Source organism: Erinaceus europaeus, chromosome 9, assembly GCF_950295315.1.
Source record: "Erinaceus europaeus chromosome 9, mEriEur2.1, whole genome shotgun sequence".
In the NCBI taxonomy this organism is placed as follows: domain Eukaryota; kingdom Metazoa; phylum Chordata; class Mammalia; order Eulipotyphla; family Erinaceidae; genus Erinaceus; species Erinaceus europaeus.
The window spans coordinates 6540210-6559574 of NC_080170.1; the positions used below are offsets into that span (position 1 = coordinate 6540210).

At 53.1% G+C, this 19365-nt stretch overlaps 1 protein-coding gene across 2 annotated transcripts in view; it reads left to right on the forward strand.

The window, feature by feature from the left end:
* The first annotated feature begins 4559 nt into the window (after positions 1 to 4559).
* The window catches only part of KCNIP1 (potassium voltage-gated channel interacting protein 1), a 162953-nt gene continuing 148147 nt past the window's right edge, over positions 4560 to 19365 (forward strand). The window contains exon 1 of one of the 2 annotated variants that reach the window (XM_007520846.3): positions 4560 to 4837. In XM_007520846.3, the coding sequence (XP_007520908.1) occupies positions 4777 to 4837 (61 nt within the window). In that variant the 5' untranslated portion in view covers positions 4560 to 4776. The remainder of the gene's footprint in view (positions 4838 to 19365) is intronic. The other variant, XM_007520847.3, reaches the window with a different exon arrangement.

A 19365-nucleotide genomic window follows, 5' to 3' on the forward strand; every position in this document is an offset into this window, starting at 1 on the left:
AGGGAGCCCCCCCTCTCTCTCTGCACATCTGGGCTGTCTCTGAGGGTGTCCGCAGGGAGCCCCCCCCCTCTCTCTCTCTGCACATCTGGGCTGTCTCTGGTCCTGGTACAGAAGTGGAGACTCTCCAACACCTGTTCTTTTTCCATTTTTTGATTTGTGGTGAATAGTGGGTTACAAGACTGTAAGATGTCAGGGTCTAGCCCCACACCACACCCACCACTGGAGCTCTGTGTCCCCAGCCTCCACCTCCCAGAGAGAACCACCAGAGTCCTCACACTGTCTGAGAAACATTACTCTTGCTTCTGCTTTTGTTTATTTGCAAATTCACGTGTATTAGATCTCTAGACTCCACAGATGAGTGAAACCATCTGGCTGTTATCTTTCATCTCTGTACTTATTTCACTAAGCACCATCACGTCCATTTCCATTCATTTGGTCTCAAAGGACACAATATTATCTTTTTTGATGACAGAGTAGTATTCCATGGAGTATACATCCCATCACTTCTCTAGCCAGTCATCTGTGGATGGGCATCTAGGCTGCTCCCACTCTTCGGCTGTTGTGAATAATGCAGCTATGAACATAGGAGTGTATGTGTCTCTTCGAATTAGTGTTTGAGTGTCCGCTGGATAAATGCCTGAGTGCTATTGCTGGATCCTAAGGTAACTGCATATTTATTTGTTGAAGGACTCTCCATGCAGTCCTCCAAGGGGCTCCACCCGCTTGTGTTCCCACCAGCAATGAAGCGGAGTTCCCTTTTCTCAGCAAACTCTCTGATGACTGATGCCTGCTCTAATTAGGACGTGAAACACTGCCCCAATCGGGACCAGAGCCCCGTCCTGTGACCTAGTGTAGCCTCCCTCCCTTCCCCCCTCCCTTCCCCTCTCTCTCTTCCTTCCAGGCCCCATCTGCAAGCCCAGCCATGTGTGGGGTGGGTGTCAGAGCCTCAGTCTGTGAGTGGGGGATGTGGGGGTGTGGGTATGATGAATGAGGGCAGGGTCTGAGCTGGCCTGGGGACCAGAGCAAGTTGGTCCTCTAGAGGAGAAGGATACCCAGACGGGGTGTGCCAAGTAATGGACAAGGGAATAAAAGTTCCCACAGCCAGGTGGCAGGGGTCCTCTCTCTCTTCAGGCCCTTCTCTGCTCCCTTTTGTGCGCTTCCTCATCTATGTACCTGCTGACTTAGATCTCTGCAAGCCTCTCCAGGAGCTGTCTGCTGTATCTTCTGCTTGTGTGTGTGTGCATGCGTGTGCATGTGTGTGTGAGTGTGTGTGCATGTGTGTGGTGTGTTGTGAGAGTGTGTGTAAGTATGTGTGGTGTGTGAGAGAGTGTGTATGTGCGCATGTGAGTGTGTGTGCATGTGTGTGTGAGTGTGCATGTGTGTGTGATTGTGTGTGCGTGTGTGTGTGAGAGAGTGTGTGTGTGAGTGTGTGTGGTGTGTGCGAGTGTGTGTGTGCGTGTGTGTGTGTGTTGTGTGAGTGTGTGTGTGTGGTGTGTGTGTGCATGAGTGTATATGTGAGATTGTGTGTGCATGCATGAGAGAGTATGCATGTGTGAGTGTGTGTGTAAGAGTGCGTGTGAGAGTGTGTGAGTGTGTGTGGTGTGTGTGTGCATGTGAGTGTGTGTGTGCTTGTGTGTGAGTGAGTGTGCGTATATGCATGTGTGTGAGATTGTGTGTGTGTGTGTCAGTGTGCGTGTGTGTGTGTGTGTGTGTGTACAAGATGACCACAGTAGCGTCCTCGCAGAGAAAAGTACTGTTGTAGTGTAAACATCTGGTACATGGAAGACGTGTGGCTGAATAAATATTTGCTGAATGAATCCGTCTTCACCGGGGAGAGGATGCCACTGCCTTTCAAACACAAGGGTGATCTGGTAATTGTCACATCTTACTTAGTCATTGGCCACAGAGAAAAGGCATTCTTTCTTTCATTCATTCACTCACTCACTCACTCACTCACTCATTCATTCATTGTAACCTGCCTGTGGGTGGGGACAAAGGCACCTCCCTTGTCACCCTTAATGGGTCCCATGCAGGCCGTGGAGGAAGCAGAAGGTTCTGAATAGACTAGTGGATTGCTCAGGGTTTGGGGCCAGCTCACAGGGCACCTGTGTTAGTGAGGTAAACGGGGTGTGGGGCAGCAGCTCCTGGGGAGCCCCGAGTCTGTGGGCATGGCTCTGTACTGTGAACTATGCCTGTGGGTGGCCATGTGTCTGTCTCACACCTGTGTGTCTGTGTCTCATCTGGGGCTGTGAATGTACCTCTGGGTGCCTGAGAGTTTACATTCACAGAAGCCGTGTCCCTGTAAACGTGTGTGCGCCTGTGTGACTGTGTGCTGTGGCTCAGAGAGCCCTTGGGAGCCAGGCTGTCACCCACGGGTGCTGTGTGCTTTGTAGGGAGCTGGGGGCACTGCCAGGGCATGGGCCAGAGAGATGAGTGGCTTCCAGCCTTAGAAAGCCTGAAGCCCACCCCCCAGGGGAGACCCTCCCATGCCAGATGAGACAGGCTGGATCCTGCCAGCAGGACAGCTGTTACCTGGAGCCTTGGGGAGCCAGACACTGGCCCCCACTGGGGACGATGCGGGAAAGCTTTAAGCCCAGCAGCTCTGAAGTTGGCAGTTGACCTGGTCAGGGGTTGGAACCCCACTCAGACTGAGGCGGGCGGCCACTCAGGCCAGGTGGGGTGTGTGTGGTCCTGATGGGAACTGTCCACAGAGATGCACCCTAAATCCAGCCTGCACCCTCCCCTCTCAGCCACACCCTGTCCCTCCACTGCTGACTAACAACGGCTGTGCAAGTGGGTATGGAAAGGCAGGTGATGAAGGAGGGATAGTGGGAAGAGAGAGGCAGAAACACGCAAGGCCAGGGCTCCCTTCCCTCTTCCTAGCTCCTTGTCGTAGGGAGGTGGCCCTGCTTCTGGGGGGGTGGGGGCATGACAGCCAGTTAGGGGAGGCTTTGCCTTCACTCTGAGAATTCAGGGTTGTATCGATTCAGCTTTCCATTGAAGTCACCTGAAATCCTGCGTGCACAGAAGGACCAGGGACACTGTCCTGGGGGTGGAGGCAGGGGGGTCAGCACACCACCAGCCAGCCAGAGGCTGGAAACCAGGGATAGATAGAGGGGTAGATAGATAACAGGTAGAGAAATAGATGATAGATTAATGGTGATGATGAAGATGATCATGGAGGGAGTCAGGTAGTGGCGCAGCAGGTTAAGCACAGGTGGAGCAAAGCGCAAAGAACCGGTGGAAGGATCCCAGTTCAAGCCCCTGGCTCCCCACATGCAGGGGAGTCGCCTCACAAGCAGTGAAGCAGGTCTGCAGGTGTCTGTCTTTCTCTCCCCCTCTCTGTCTTCCCCTCCTCTCTCCATTTCTCTCTGTCCTATCCAACAACAATGACATTAGTAACAACAACAATAAAACAACAAGGGCAAGAAAAGGGAATAAATAAATAAATTTTTTTTAAAAAAAGATGTTGATGGATGGGTAGATAGGGTTAGAAAAATAGGTTAGGAGAATGTGTGAATGTGTGGGTGGATGGATGGATGGATGGAGGATGGGGTGGGTGGGTGGATGGATGGATGGATGTATAGACGGATGGATGTGTGGGTGGGTGGATGGGTGGATGGATGGATGGATGGATGTATAGATGGATGGGTGTGTGAGTGGGCAGAGGATGGATGGATGGATGGAGGATGGACTGGGTGGATGGATGGATGTAGAGACGGATGGATGTGTGGGTGGGTGGATGGGTGGATGGATGGATGGATGGATGGATGTATAGATGGATGGGTGTGTGGGTGGGCAGAGGATGGATGGATGGATGGAGGATGGACTGGGTGGATGGATGGATGTAGAGACGGATGGATGTGTGGGTGGGTGGATGGGTGGATGGATGGATGGATGGATGGACGGATGGATAAGTTATGGGACAGAAAAACAAATGGGTAGGTGGATGGATGGATAGATCAGATAGAAAGATACACTAGAAAGATGGATGGACAGATGGATGATAGAAAATTGTTAGGTTAGAAGGACAGATGGATGAATAACTAGAAGCTAGAAAGATGGATGATGAATGCAGTAGACAGATACAGGTCTAGATAAACATTGTCCCTGAACTCCAGCCATGGTCCAGGATGTCCCTTGAAGTCAGTAAATCACGCAGACATGGGGAACACACACTCACATTTTGGGAGGATTTCCTGGCCCCAAGTCCCCAGCCTAGCGCTGTGTATGTCCAGCATGCACACAGCCTCCTAGACCTGCCGCCCCGCCCCCCACCACACACACACACTCAGGGCACCCCTGCAGCAGGCCCCTCCCACCCTGGGGTCCCTAGTGCTTGGGCGCCACTCAGAGGCACCGGCACCCCAAGGAGCCGCCAGCACAGGCTGCGGGGCGGCAGCTCTCAGCTCCGCTCATTCATGCCTGGAGCGACCCCGGAACCAAGAGCCAAGAGCCAGGAGCTCAGAGCCCAGAGCCCGGAGCCCTGTCCAGTACCAGGCAACCAGGCGGACAGGGAGGGGGCTGAGTGCTAGGGGCTCGCGGCGGCTAGCTCTTCCTGTGCTGGGTTGAAGAGGAGAGGGAGAGAGAGAGAGAGAGAGAGAGAGAGGGCTCCGGGCGCCCAGCCCCACGCCTGCTCCCTCCCCGATCCCAGGATCCCAGCCCGCTGCAGGCGGGTAGCTGCCTGTTTCCTCCTCCGCGCGTGGTTTGGAGTAACCCAGCAGCGACTGCTTCCCGGGAGGGGCAGGACTGTCCTCGCAGGTCCCCTCCTTGGCCATGGGGGCCGTGATGGGCACCTTCTCCTCTCTGCAAACCAAACAAAGGCGACCCTCCAAAGGTAAGCCACCTGGTCCCTTTGTTCTGCCGGCAGGTCTGGGGGCACACAGCAGGGGTGCAATCTCCCTCCACCGCCCCCCCAAGAGGGGCCAGGCTTTTCTGTCTCAGGACCAGGAGCCCTTGCTGTAGACAGACCAGGAGGGGGAACAGCCCCCCAAGGTGCCTGACTCCCCCTGGGGGGGGGGGGCTCAGGTGCCAGCACCTACCTGCTGGGAAAATATGTGGGAGCAAGTGAGGTGGGTGCACAGGTGGGGTGCCCATATTGTCTGGGTGCAGCTGCCGGGGAGCCCTTACTGTTGTTCCTGTTGTCATGCAGCTGTGGGCTCCCAGCTAGGTTGCTCTTACTCTCACACAGACCCAGGGGTCCAGAACCCTGCCCCGCCTCCATGAACCTCTGCAAGTCAAAAGGACTCAGCTGGTGTGGGTGTCAGAGTCCCCAGGGCTCACTTGGGTCCCCATGGCTCAGGGAGCCCTCAGAAGCCAGGCTGTCACCCATGGGTGCTGTGTGCTCTGGAGGGAGCTGGGGGCACTGCCAGGGCATGGGGCAGAGAGATGAGTGGCTTCCAGCACACCCCCAGGGGTCCCTCCTGTGCCAGCTGAGACAGCTGTCACCTGGGGCCTTGGGAAGCCAGGCAGTGGCTCCCACTGGGGATGATGCAGGAAGGCTTTCAGCCCAGTAGCTTTGAAGTTGGCAGTTGGAACAGAGAAGGGAGGCAGTTAGGAGAAAGCTGTAGATGGTTTGGGTCTGGCTTTCTTTTGTGTGATACTCAGTCCTGATGGTGAGTGGCTGGATGCTGGGGTTGCAGAGATCCTGTCAGCTACTCCCTCCATTCTGCCGCCGGAACCCTCCTGGTGATTTTGGGTGGGTGTCACATCCTACCTCTTCTATCAGCAGCTGTATCTGTACTGGGGTCAGTGGAGTCTGGGGGGCATGGGGCATCTTCTCTGAGGTCATAGATCAGGCTGGGCTGCTTAGGGCATCATCACAGAGGGCCCACCAGGGGGGCAGGCATCTAGGGGGAGCTCTCATGGGGCAAAGCTAGGGCACCGGGAGAGACTGGAACCCACTTGCACAACTAGGCTCCATGTCCACAGGCAGGACCAGTCTGCAGCCCCACTCAGGGCCTTGACCTCTCAGTGCCACTCCTCACAGGTGCGTGTCCACACACAGGGATCAACTCAGTGCCAAGTCCTGTGCTCCTCATCCATCACCTGCCCCTCCCTCACACACACACACACACACACACACACACACACACACACACACACACACACGCTGTGGAGTCCCAGAGGTCACTGCGGGGACAAGAGACTCAGGAGGTGGCCTCCTTGGGGAGTCCCCTGGAGTGAGAATGCTGCTTCCTGATGGGAATGGGGGTTGGGCATTGGAGCAGACAGGCAGCACTTGGTGTGTTCTCTGTCCCTGGGAACCATTGTAAAGGCCCAGGTGAAGACCAAAGGTGACCTGAGCCCCATCGGCAGGGCTGGCAGAGGCAGAGAGCTCAGAACTGGCTGTTCACGCTTTCCTCCCACTCAGGTCTCTTTGGATGGGTCCCTTCAGGATCCCCCAAGACCAGAGCTCTTTGCTGCTCTCGGGGCTCCAAGCAGGGAAAGAGGGGTTCCTGCATCTAGTGCCCACGCCCGCCACCTGTGCGCCTGGTACATGTCTGTCTCATGTCAGCTGCTTTGACGCTCAAGGCACAGCCGAGGCTAATGGGGGCAGGGCTGCCCAAGCCCAGTGGTCACTCCTTTCATGCAGAGACCTCCTCCTCCTCCACTGGCGTGAACTTGTTGGGGTTCCAGCTGTGTGCATTCCTCAGTGCAGTGCCACCCAGCAAAAAAAAGCCCTTCCTCTGGTGGGGGTAGATAGCATAATGGTTATGCAAAGAGACTCTCATTCCTGAGGCTCCAAAGTCTCAGGTTCAATCCCTCCACTCCACCATAAACCAGAGCTGAACAGTGCTTTGGTCAAACAAACAAACAAACAAACCCTTCCTGCTGGGGAGGCATCTGGAAACTGGCCAGGAAGGCTGGTGGTTAGTGATCTTCCCAGACAGAACCTCAGTTTCTCCGTGTGTCCTGGCAGGAAGAGACCCTGGACATTCCCACGGGCTTTACTTTCTTTGGGCCAGAGCCCTGCTCCACTGAGTTCTGACGGCTGTACCAGGGGTTAAACCTGGGACCTGTCCTGTGCCAGTCTCCTTTGCTGTCTCCCCAACTCCCGCTTTTCAGCACAGAAGGCTGCTGCTGGGAGGCCGTCCTCAGAGTGGGGCCCCCGCCTGATTGGCAGCTGGCAGAAGAGAACTGTAGGCTGCTCAAGTCCGTGTCCTTGTCCCCTGCTGGGTTCAAATCCAGGCTCCGCCACTTACTCTCGATGACTAAGCCTTGTTTTTCCCTGACTGTGAAACCGGGACAGTAGTGGTTACCATCTTAAAATAGCTGGTGCCTTCTGAGGACTCCAGGGACAAGGCCGGGCGAGTGCTCAGCCCCAGGTTGTGCTGTGTTGTCAGTGCCCAGTATGTCTGAGTCTGGGGACTCTACTCTGTCGTCGGGGAGTGGGGCGGTTAGGGTACCCACAGGCCAAGAGTGGGCCACCCTGCAGGGGACCAGGGCATCTAGGAATCCTGGCAGCTCATCTCCAGAACCTTCTTCCAGGACCAGGCAGTGACGCACCTGCTTAAGCGCTCACGTTACAGTGCACAAGGACCCAGGTTCAAGCCCTTGGTCCCCACCTACAGAGGGAGAGCTTTGTGAGTGGTGAAGCAGGGCTACAGGCGTGTCTCTGTCTCTCTCCCTCTCTATCTTTCTATACAACACTCCCCTCTGAATTTCTCTCTCTCTATCCAACAACAAACACATAAAAATATAAAAAAGAAAAAAAGAGGGGCCAAGTGGTTAAGCGCTCACATTACAATGCACAAGGACCTAGGTTCAAGCCCCTGGTCCCCACCTGCAGGGGGAAAGCTTCGCAAGTGGTAAAGCAGGGCTGCAGGTGTCTCTCTGTCTCTTCTCCTCTCTCTATTGCCCCCTCCCCTTTCAATTTCTCTCTACCTAATAGGACATAAATAAAAAGATAAAAATCAGAACCTTCTTTCAGTCCTACCCAGCTTACTGGGACCCCAAACCCAAGTGGGCAGCTCCAGTTCTTAACTCTGCCCCCTGGCTGGCCCTAGAAGCAATGGTGGCAGGCACAGCGGGTGACAGTGAACCAGATAATTACAAAACACATGTCTCTGTGTATTGTTTAAATGGAGCAGAAGCTCCCTGGGGTCAGCTCCCAGAGAGGAGAAGAGTGCCACCAGCCCTCCCACTATACTAGGGGAGTCTTCCAGAAGTGACAGGCATCTGAAGCAGTGCAGTGTAAGGGCTTTGGCAATGGGTAGAAACACCCAGATGCATTTCCCGTCTCTCTGCCTGGCATCTTAGTCTTTAATTCAAAGAGAAAGAGGGCCAGGCAGTGGTGCACCTGGTTAAGCGCACATATTATAGTACACAGGGACCCGGGTTCGAGCCCCTGGTCCCCACCTGCAGGGGGAAAGCTTCACAAGTGGTGAAACAGGGCTGCAGGTGACTCTCTGCCTCTCTGTCTCCCCCACCCCTCTCAATTTCTCTCTGTCTCTATCCAAGAATAAATAAATAAAATATTTTTTAAAGTGAGAAAGTCCTGTTTGGGCCTCAGTCTCTGGATCTGGTTCTGGGTAGGGTTTCTGGCTGTGAGAGTCTGGCTTCCCACACCAAGGACACTGTTTGGGGTTAAGTGGACTTGACAGGGTGGGCCCAAAGAGAGAGGGAAAAATTGCAGGAGACATGGGGTCTGGTGGATGCATACGGCTGCTGCTGGGATTCTGGGTTCCAAGCTTCAATCCCAGGATTGAAAAGACTAACTCAGACACTCATCAACAAGTGTGAGAGTGCTCTGAAGAGTGGACTGACTAGTATGATTACTGCGGGTGCCCCTGAACAGGCTTCTCTCATGATATTCGTGAACAGAAGTTCTGCATTACATCAGAGCATGGAACACAGGGGACCTTCCTCCATGAGGATCATTTCTGGAACCATCCGTTCCACCCCGGTTCCATGGCTGCCAGTTCTTAGCAACATCGCCCCACCAGACATTCGTCGGGATGCGGCATCATCTAAGTTCATTTCCCACGTCTACGCTCGACCGGACCTGCCAATATACGCGGATATCTTCGCCCACCCTGTCCAACGCTTGACGTCTCGTCACCCAATCTGGTCCCCTACGCCTACGCTGAACTTCTCTGTTCCAGACTCTTGGAAACAGAGTTGGCAGTCAGCTGAGGTCAAGAACAGACACCTCATCACAGACCCCTGCAAGCACGTTATGATCGGGCCCTCCTCAATCGCTATCGAACAGGCCATGGCCGGTGCGCCGCTATGTTCCATCGCTGGGGAGCCAGAGACGACGACCTGAACTGCCCCTGCGGCTCCAGACAGACTATGACCCACATAGTCAACGACTGCCACCTCTCCAATTCAAAGGAGGTCTCGAAACTTGACATCAGGCTCCACCTGACGCTGTTGACTGGCTACGGAAGAAGGGCAAACGCTAGAAGAAGAAGAAGAAGAAGAAGGGGACCTTAAAAGCTGGTGCAGAGGGCAGCACTGATGACATGCGGCTTAGGCTTTTGGCCTCCGGGATCCTGCTGACCCCAGGGTTTGCACCATCTCCCAGATGCCGTCAGAGAGCAGGGACTGTGGCCGGAGGGCAGGTGGGTGACTACAGGTGGACCTGCTTTCCTTTTGTTCTTCTTTACGTTGCTGTCAGGAACTAAGGAAGCAGTACAACAAGAATAGAAGAGTGTATCAATAAGGAACAGGCGTGATAATTCCGGGAGTCTCCAACGTCAAGGAGTAGGCATCAAGCAATTGGGGGGAGGGGGTTCTCTAAAAGTAGGGAGGCATCAGGAGACCGAGGCCATCCCGCAGAAGCTGGTGCTTAGCAGATGGGGAGCCTTCCCCTGGGGGCTGAACCTATCTTCCTCCACCACCAGGGGAAGGCATTCAGAACCTTCCAGAAAGGCTGAGCTTGGGCTCTCCACAGTGCTTCCAGAAGACTTTGCTGAGCAATGGGGGTGCTCTTTCTAAGCCCACGTAGCCAGGCACAAACACAGGGTGTGTCCCCTGGCTCCTCAGTCGCTGGGCACCTTGGAGCAGCAGCAACATGGTTCTGACATTGCTGGTTTGGGAATTTTTGATGGGGCAGATTTCCAATGAGGACACATCAGGGGACCAATCAGAGGCAGTGAGGTACCAAGGAGTAGCAGAGTCCCTACCATCTCCAGTCCCAGACCCCAGGGGCCTTGGAAAGCCTGTCGCCATGTCCTTATCTCTCAAGGAGGAATGGCTGTGAGCTGTGGTGTTGGCGCCTCCGGCCTGAGCAGTGACCGGTGGTTCTCATCTCTGCCCATCTTCCTAGGGCCGTCTGGTCCTTCCCCCACCTCCTAATCTCCTTCTTAAAATTCCAGCCACATGCCAGGACCTCCCTTGGCTGTTTCCATATTCAGGAGATCTCCTACAAGCTCCAGAGAGAAATGGCTTCTGCATTGTAATTCCTCCATCATCCACGGAGCATGTTCTCACGAGGCCTGGGCCATGCTCCAAATTGGCCCACAGGGAAAGGGGTTGGTGGCTCACCCCATCCCAGCTCCTGGGGGGCAGGGACGTCTGAGCCCAAATTCTGGGATGCCAGGGTGCCAAGCTGGCCGCACACATCCTAGGCAACCCGTCAGCCCCTTGGGGGGGCTCAGGAGTGCATGCTTGACCACTCATTCCCATTTCCTAGAATTGCAGATCCTGTGGGAAAAGTTAGCTTCCCGCGGGAGTCTCGCTCACCAGCCAGCGCTCTGCGTGCAGTGAATTCTGTTACTTGGTCTGCTGGCTCCGAATTGGCTCTGTCTGTGAAATGTGCTGAGTCTGTTTACCATGAAGCAGGCGAGTGCTCTGAGAACAGTATGCACTGCCTGACAGCTCCACTGCCTGCCAAGGCAGCCCCCAGCCTACCCTGGGCAGAAGTCAGCAGGGCTCCAGGCACTAGGTGCAGAGATGGAAAAGGCTGGCAGTGGGCAGGGAGGATACTGCTTAGAGCCTCTGGACTCTGAGCTCTGGGCTCTGGGCTCTGGGCTCTGTTCCCTGGGAATTCTCTAGCCTACAAGGGCTTTACTCACTTGGTCTATTGTAAAATGTACAGGGGAGTGAGGGAGTGTTTCCATTAAGGATGGAGCAGGTGAATGAATGGCTGAAGAAATGAGTGTGTGAATGAATGTGTCCTCGAATGAATGAATGGGTGAGTGAAAAAGTCCTGGGAGGGCAGAAGCCTGGGGTCCAGGATTCCCAGGTAGAGGGGAGTAACCGGCTTAGAGCTTCTTACAAGGCTGCAAAGGGTTGCTTCAGCCTGAGGAGCATTGGTGTGGCCTGCAGCTGCCAGTAGCTGTTTTGTGTCTTTGAGGAACAAGGGAAGACTGGGAAGCGTCTCTACACTTTCATTCTTTGGTCAGATTCATTCAAGAAATGAGAGCAAGGGAGCTGGTGAGATGGCTCAGCCATTGGGGCACCTGACTTGCCTTTGTGGAGATCTGAGTTCGAACCCTAGCACTGCATGGAAGCACTGTCAGTACTTTTTTTTTGAGTTCTAATTATCTTTATTTTATTTTTATTTTTTTATTCGTTTAATAAAGATTGTAGGATAAAAGGGTTATAATTCCATACAGTTCCCACCACCAGAGCTCCGTATCCCACCCCCTTCATAGGAAAACTAGGAAGTTTCCCTAGTCTTTATCTCTCTGGGAGTATGGACCCAGGATCATTATGGGGTGCAGATGGTAGAAGGTCTGGCTTCTGTAATTGCTTCTCCACTGGACATGGACTTTGGTAGGTTGATCTATAGCCTGTATATATATATATACACATATATGTACGTATGTATTTGTATTTATTTATTCACTTTTTTTGCCCTTGTTGTAGTTGTTTTATTGTTGTAGTTATTATTATTGTTGCCATTGTTGGATAGGACAGAGAGAAATGGAGAGAGGAGGGAAAGATAGAGAAGGGGAGAGAAAGATAGACACCTGCAGACCTGCTTCCCTGCCTGTGAAGCTACTCCCCTGCAGATGGGGAACCGTGATCCTTAAGCTGGTCCTTGCACTTTGCGCCACCTGAACTTAACCCGATGCGCTACCGCCCAACTCCTCCCACCCCCACCCCAGCCTGTTTCTATCTTTCCCTAGTTGGGTAGGGCTCTGGAGAGGTGAGGTTCCAGAACATATTGGTGAAGTTGTCTGCCTAGGAAAGTCAAGTTGGCATCATGGTAACTTAAACTGTAACTTGGTGGTGGCTGAAAAGCATTAAGATGTAAAGCAGAACAAATTGTTTAATAATCAGGAACCTAAAAGTAAGAATATAACAGATGAGATTTGGAGAGTCTCCATTTTGGAAAAAGCTAGGAAATGTATTTTAGGTATATTCCTAGGGGCCTGTGCCTTTACTATTTTTTGCCTGAGAGTTAACTTGCAGATGGGCTAAAGGTATTGTCTAAGGAGATGGTATCAGATTGGAAATAGGATTAGAAAGCTGGGTCAGGGAGAGAGTAGCTCCCAAATATGGGAAAAATATATCAACACTATTAACTGTAAACCCCATCGATCTGATCTGGGGCCCATGTCCACTGTCAGTACTTTTACTCTCTCTTCTTCCCCCCCTCCCCCCCTCTCTCCCTTTTCTTCTATCTTTCAAAAGATAGTGATAAGTCCAGCTGGAAGGATATTTGCAAGGCCCCAAATTCATCCCCCCACCCAGTGGCACATTCAGTAAAACAAAAATCAAAAGGCCATTTGCAAAAATAAACATCAGAGCAAGGAGACTAAAGAGTTGGCCGGGGGGAGGTGGCACAGAGTAGGACCAGCATGAGCCCCCAAGCTCAATCCAACATCACAGGCCAGACCACTGAGTGCTCTCCCCCCATCAGATAAAAAAGAAAAGTGTTGTAAACGACGTCCAATTAAAATTACTTATCAAGGCAAAAAAATAAAAATAAAAATAAGGAGTTGAAGCCAGGCATTTATTCTTTTGCAAAAGGGCATGCTGCCAGCAGTGGCCGTCAGCCTGGGCACAGGACTGTGCTATTCTAGGCCGTACTGAAGGCTAAACTGGGCACAGAAAGGGGGTCTGCGCTGGACTCAAATCGGGGGTGGGGTGGGGCTGAGGCAGGCTATGAGGTCTCAGATTTGATAGAAGAAGCTTTTGCCCCCAAAGTCTGGCTGTGTGACTGAACCTTAGGGGCCAGGGTGCTGCTGTCTTTGTCTCATCTCAGGACACTGTCCCTTGCCTGGTCCTCTCCCAGTGTCCTGTCTCCCGCCAGCCCTGGAGGACAGATCCTGTGGTGCTTCCCAATCTGTAGATGAGGAAGCCAGCGGAGGCCTCGCTCAGGCTCACTCAGCTGTCGGCTTGCAGCTCCTGGTCCTGGTTGGTCCCAGAGCCCGAGCCCTTTACCCAAGCCTGCCTCCTCCCTCCCATCCTGACCTCACCCTGGACGGCACCCAAGGGAACAGAGTGGAGGGACAGCCGGAACAGGGAGTGAGGTTGGGTGAGGATAAACAAGGATAACCCGCAGTGCCCAGGCCATTGTCACAGCCCCCCGGGCGCTGCTTCCATTTTGTCTGATGCCTCCCTGGAGAGCCTGGATATGAAATGATTGGGGGCAGAAGCCCAATTAGCAAATTCATTAATAGGATTAGACAGCTCTCCTCTGCTCTGATCATCCCTGTGAACTAAACTCTTCTCCCTTTGTTGGAGCCATCATTGCCTGTCAGTGCTGGGTGGAGCTTGAAATATCTCCTAGGATGTGAGAGTTAAAGCCTGGGGGTGGGGGGGGGCGGAACCCCAGGACAGGGGCTGCAGCTCTGGAGGGCTCTGTGGGTCCAGCGTCACCACCATCTGCCGCCACAGAGACAGGTCATCTGCCTGGCAACCCTCTGAGCTGCCCTCCCTGTCCTTGGCCACATGTGATCTAAACCCACAGGACACACTTGTGTGGTGGGGCGTGTGGACACACACAGACCCACGTGAGTGGAGCCTCTCACTTCAGGGCTGCAGCTGTGTGTGTGTGTGTGGGGGGGTCTAGGACAGACCTGCACACTTCTGAGAGCCTCCATGCCCACATCTGCAGAGCTGGGGTGAGGGCGGGAAGCTGCAGGGGCAGAACACAGCAGGAATGCAGGGGGGTGGGGGAGATCAGCCCTGGGGGTCACTGGGAGCCCTTGGAGAAACAGATCCCTGCAGAGCCAGAAATAAATTCATCCAGATGCCCAGGTGGCCTGTGTGCCCCCTGGGGTCTGAACAGCAATGATCTAGAGCAGAGTCTGGATAGTGGTGTCCTTAACAGTGTGATGGTGCCACTCACAGACCCTGCAAGCCGGAGGGGACAGCACAGTGGTTCTACAGAAAGACTGGTACCTGGGGCCCCGATGCCCCAGGTTAACTCCATGCACAGCACCGTAAGTTGCAGCTGAGCAGGGGCTTTGGGAAGGAAGGAAAGATGGGAGGGAGGGAAGGAGGGAGGGAAGGAGAAGGGAAGAAAGAAAAGAAAGGAAGGAAAGAGGGAGGTAGGGGAAGAGAGAGAGAAGGAAGACTGTTAGCTATCTCTAAGCTGCTGGATGTGTAATGGTTTTCTATGTGTATACATAAAAGGACGCATAAGATTTATAGAGACGGGAGTCGGGCGGGGGCGCAGCGGGTTAAACGCACGTGGCACAAAGCACAAGGACCAGCGTAAGGATCCCAGTTCGAGTCCCCACCTGCAGGGGAGTCGCTTCACAGGTGGTGATGCAGGTCTGCAGGTGTCTGTCTTTCTCTCCCCCCCTCTGTCTTCCCCTCCTCTCTCCATTTCTCTCTGTCCTATCCAACAACGACAACATCAGTAACCAAAGCAATAATAACTACAACAATAAAACAACAAGGGCAAAAAAGGGAATAAATATTAAAAATACTAAAAAATATTTATAGAGACATATATAGCTAGACGTCTGTGTGAATATTATCTTCTATAGCTTATACTGAGTCCTCTAACACACACACACACACACACACACGTAGACACACGGACACAGACAGACATATGGCAAGTTAGAAGGGACCTTTGGAACCTCTGCTCTAAAGTCTCATTCTCTTTAGTCACTGCCAGGGCGCCACTGCTCCATGTCAACATTTTCAGAGAGAAAGAGAGTTAGGAGACCTGCTGGTGGCACACCTGGTAGAATGCACATAGACCATGTACAAAACCCCAGTTCAAGCCCCTGGTCCCCACCTGCGGAGAGGAAGCTTCACAGGTGCTGAAGCAGTGGTGTATCTCTCTCTCTTTCTCTTCTCTATCTCCCCTTCTCTTTTGATTTCTCTCTGTCTCTATCCAATAAATAATTAAAATATGATAGAGAGAGAGGGAGAGAGAGAGAGAGAGAGGGAGAGAGGGGGGAGAGTTAACTGTGTAATGAAACCTTTCCTCTTTCTTGTTCTGATGAGCCATAAGTGTAGGACTGTTCCTGTCATGACTTGTGGTCTGCTAATTGTTAAACATGACTGCCGTGTGGGTACCTGGGTCTGGATCCCTCAGCTGTCCCCCGTCCCCCCAGCAGAGCCGCCTGCACACAGGGGTATCCAGGTCCTCCATGAGTGACTCCCAAGGCCTCAGACCAGAGCTGTGTGGACTGGTCAGCCATCTCTGTGAGGAAGGGCCCCACACACGGTCAGGATTCCTCAGCCTGTGGGCATCCTGGTGACCGGCCCAGTTGTGAGGGAGTGGACACCAGGCAGTGAGGCACTGATGGACAAAAGAGGGTCCAAGGGAGGAAGGCCAGCTCTGTCTCTGAGAACTTCTCAGGGACTCTGGGAAGGCAGGTGTCCCCCTGGCTGTTGTGGTCAGCTCAGCACTGGCAGGACAAACCTCCCCAGAGCCAGAGGCTCCTCCTCACAGTAGGGACTCAAGGAGGTGACCCCTCTGTGCACCTGCTAGGCCCTGGGCCATTCCTCATGCTAGCCTGTCCTTTTATCTACCCTGAAGCCCTGCCACATTGCCATTGTTGACATCACCTGGAAAATCAGAAAACAGGTTGAGGGGGCTCTGTGACTGTCTAGAAATGAGAGAGAGAGAGAGACAGAGACAGAGAGAGAGAGAGAGAAACTTCCATCGCCAGCTTGAAGGTCTTTCCAAGACACACAGGCCTCTGAGTCCCAGGAACAGGTGGGCAGCTGGCCCCCACCACGTTCGAGCCACCAGTCCCCACCTGCAGGGGGAAAGCTTTGCAAGTGGTGAAGAAAGGCTGCAGGTGTCTCTCTGTCCCTCTCCCTCTCTGTCTTCCCCCTTCCCTCTGATTTCTGATAATCTCTCTCCATTCAGTAAATAACGATATATCTACATATATATATATATATATATATATATATATATATGCATATATATATATACACATATATATATCTTTATTTATATATATAAAAGCAGAACATACTTCTGAACCATGTTTTGTGTGTTTGCTTTGCATTTGCTGGTGCCTCCACTGAGCTGGTGTTTTACGCCTGTCTGGAAATTCCCCACGGGGGGAATTCGAGCCTCAGGGGTTAGAACCACATCAGGAAAAATCCCGGGCTGGTCTGTCCTGAGGACTCACTGTGCGGAGCACCGGGCAGGTTTTTTTTACTGTGCTGAGCACTGGGCAGGAGGCTGGCAGAGCGGTGACAGTGAGAAGAAATGACACTTACATAACACGGAGCCAAGTACTCACCTAAGCACTTTTGAGGCATGAAACTAATTGACTGCTCACGAGCACCCTGTGAGACCGAAGGGACTGTGCACACCTAAGGACGCAGTCTCCTGCTCTACGAAGGGGTAGAAGGGCGGGGGACCCAGAGAGGGGGTTCGTCTTCACTGCTCCACAGATACTCAGATGCGGAGCCCTGACACCCCAGGAACCTGAATGGCAGGCTGTCCCTGTGCAGGCTCAGGGAGGAAGAAAAGGCTGCTTCCTGCAAGGGTCTCGAGATGCTTGAAGGAGGTGACATTTGGGCTGCTAGGAGAGGGTGGCCAGGCAGCAGCAAAGCCCCAGGGGGGAGGGTGTCACCGCAGCCCTCAGCTGAAAGAAGGGGTGTACTCCCAGTGGGGGAGGAGTGATAGGAGGCTCTGAACTCCCGACTTCATCAGGACCAGGAGAGACAGGATGAAAAAGAGAGGGACATTTGGATGTAGTGATGGGGTTATGTGTAGCTTGGAAAGGAAGAGGAGATAGAACCTTAAAAAGAAAGTTACATAGAAAACCAGACAGAGAGTTGTAGAAATAATAGTCAACCCATATCTGCAAGCTGGGAAAACTGCTTTAGCTTCCAGCAGAGGCATTGGGGACTCAGAACTCTGGTGGTGGGGACGGTGTGGGATTACACCCCTGCTGACATGTCATTGTAAATCAATACTAAATCATGAAAAAAAATTAAAAGAAGGAGGAGGAGGTGGAGGAAAAGGGACAGTGAGGTTTGGGCCTTGGGAGACTCCTGAGAAAGAGGAGGTGGAGACGAGAGGCCAGTGTCACATTTAGGAGGTGCAGGGACAGTCCCTGCCAAAGGTCCGCCCCCTCCCCCCCCCCCCCCAGTGAGCACTGCAGCCCTCCTCTGCAAGCTCCCTGCCTGCCCTGCCTTCCAGCCGCACCTGCCTGTGTCCTGAATGATTCAGTGATTGGTTTCCTGGACCTGCTCTCCAGCTGCTCCCTGTAAACATGTCCCCAGTGCACACTGTCCCGGAGGCCAGGCCTCTCCTCCTGCCTCCCACATGGCCTGGACACAGTCCTTAGTTGGCGACAAGACCAACTCCTCCCAGAGGTGCCTGAAGGCCTGGGACTCCCTCTTGATAGGAAGGAGCCTGTGTGTCACCAGTCCATACACTTTGCACTATGTGCTGCACTAATGCCTGACTCCTCCATCTTTCTTTCTTTCTTTCTTTCTTTCTTTCTTTCTTTCTTTCTTTCTTTCTTTCTTTCTTTCTTTTATCTTTCAGGTATTTAAAATTTCCTTATTATCCTCTTTTACAGACAGTCAGAAGTTGAGAGGAGGAGGGAGTTAAGAGAGGGAGAGATACAGAGAGACACTGGAAGCCCTGCTTCACCACTCGTAAAGCTTGTACCCTGCAGGTGGGGACCGGGGGCTTGAACCCAGCTCCTTGCTCACTGTAACATGTGTGCGCAACCAGATGTGCCACTACGCCGACCCCAACTGGTCTTTTTCTAACTGAAAAAGTCAGCCCATCATGGTGAAACCCCTGTGACCACCAAAAATAATAATAATAATAAAAGCAGTGTTGGTGCTGATGGGGTGCTGGGGACGGTGTAGGTGATAGAGGGTGCTACCTGCACAGGCTCCTTCACAAACCAGGGACATGTCTCTAAGCAGGAGGCTCTTTGAAGGATGGGGGGGGGGGTCAGGTGTATGGCCATTCGAGGAGACAGGGAGCTTGTGGTATGTGGGGACATCAGACCTTGTGCTGGACATATCCTTCCACTGTCACCTCCCTCTGTGAAACCACACTCTCATTACCTCTGCTGTTTTCATATTGTTTGATGACTGATATTTCAATTGTTTTTTCATTATCTTTATTTACTGGATAGAAGCAGTCAGAGATCAAGAGAAATGGGGGCATAGAGAGGGAGAGAGACAGAGGGACACCTGCAGCCCTGCTTCACCACTCGCAAAGCATTCCCCTGTAGGTGGGGACTGGGGCTTGAACCCGGGTCCTTGAGCATTGTAACATGATGACTGATTTTGTTAATTCTTTTTTGTATTGTTCCCAGGGTTATCGCTGGGGCTCGGTGCCAGCACTAGGAATCCAGGAATCCCAGTGGACAGTTTTTCTCCCCTCCCTTCTATGTCATTTGATAAAACAGAGAGAAATTGAGAGAGGAGGCAGAGACGAAGAGGGGAGAGAGACACCTGCAGACCTGCTTCATGGCATCTGAAGCTCCCCCCCCCCCCCCCGCTGGTGGGGAGCAGGGTCTCGAACCCAGGTCCTCACACATGGTAATGTGTGCAATCAGGTGTGCTACTGCCTGTCCCCCCACACCCACTGATTTATTTTTTTGAGTGAGAGGCAGAAAGAGAAAGAGACCAGAGTGCCACTCAGCTCTGATTTATGGTGGTGCTGGGGATTGAACCTGAGACCTCTGGGGCCTTGGGATTGTGCGAATCCTGTGCCCTGACACACTGAGCTATCTCTCAGCCTTATCCCTCTGTCAGAGAGAGAGTAATGGCCTGTGTTCCCAGGGAAGTATCAGGACGGCTTTGAGGCCAGGCCTGTCTCTGGGTCACCGCTCAGAGCCTCTGTACTGGCACAGCACCCCCCTCACCCAGACCCCCTCCCCCTATTTGCAGGGAAGATGATCTAAGACACCCTGGGGGCCTGTGGCAGCTGTGCACTGACAGCAGAAGCCTGGGTTCTACTCTCTGTGCAGCGCTGGAACCCAGGGACTCACACCTCATTGG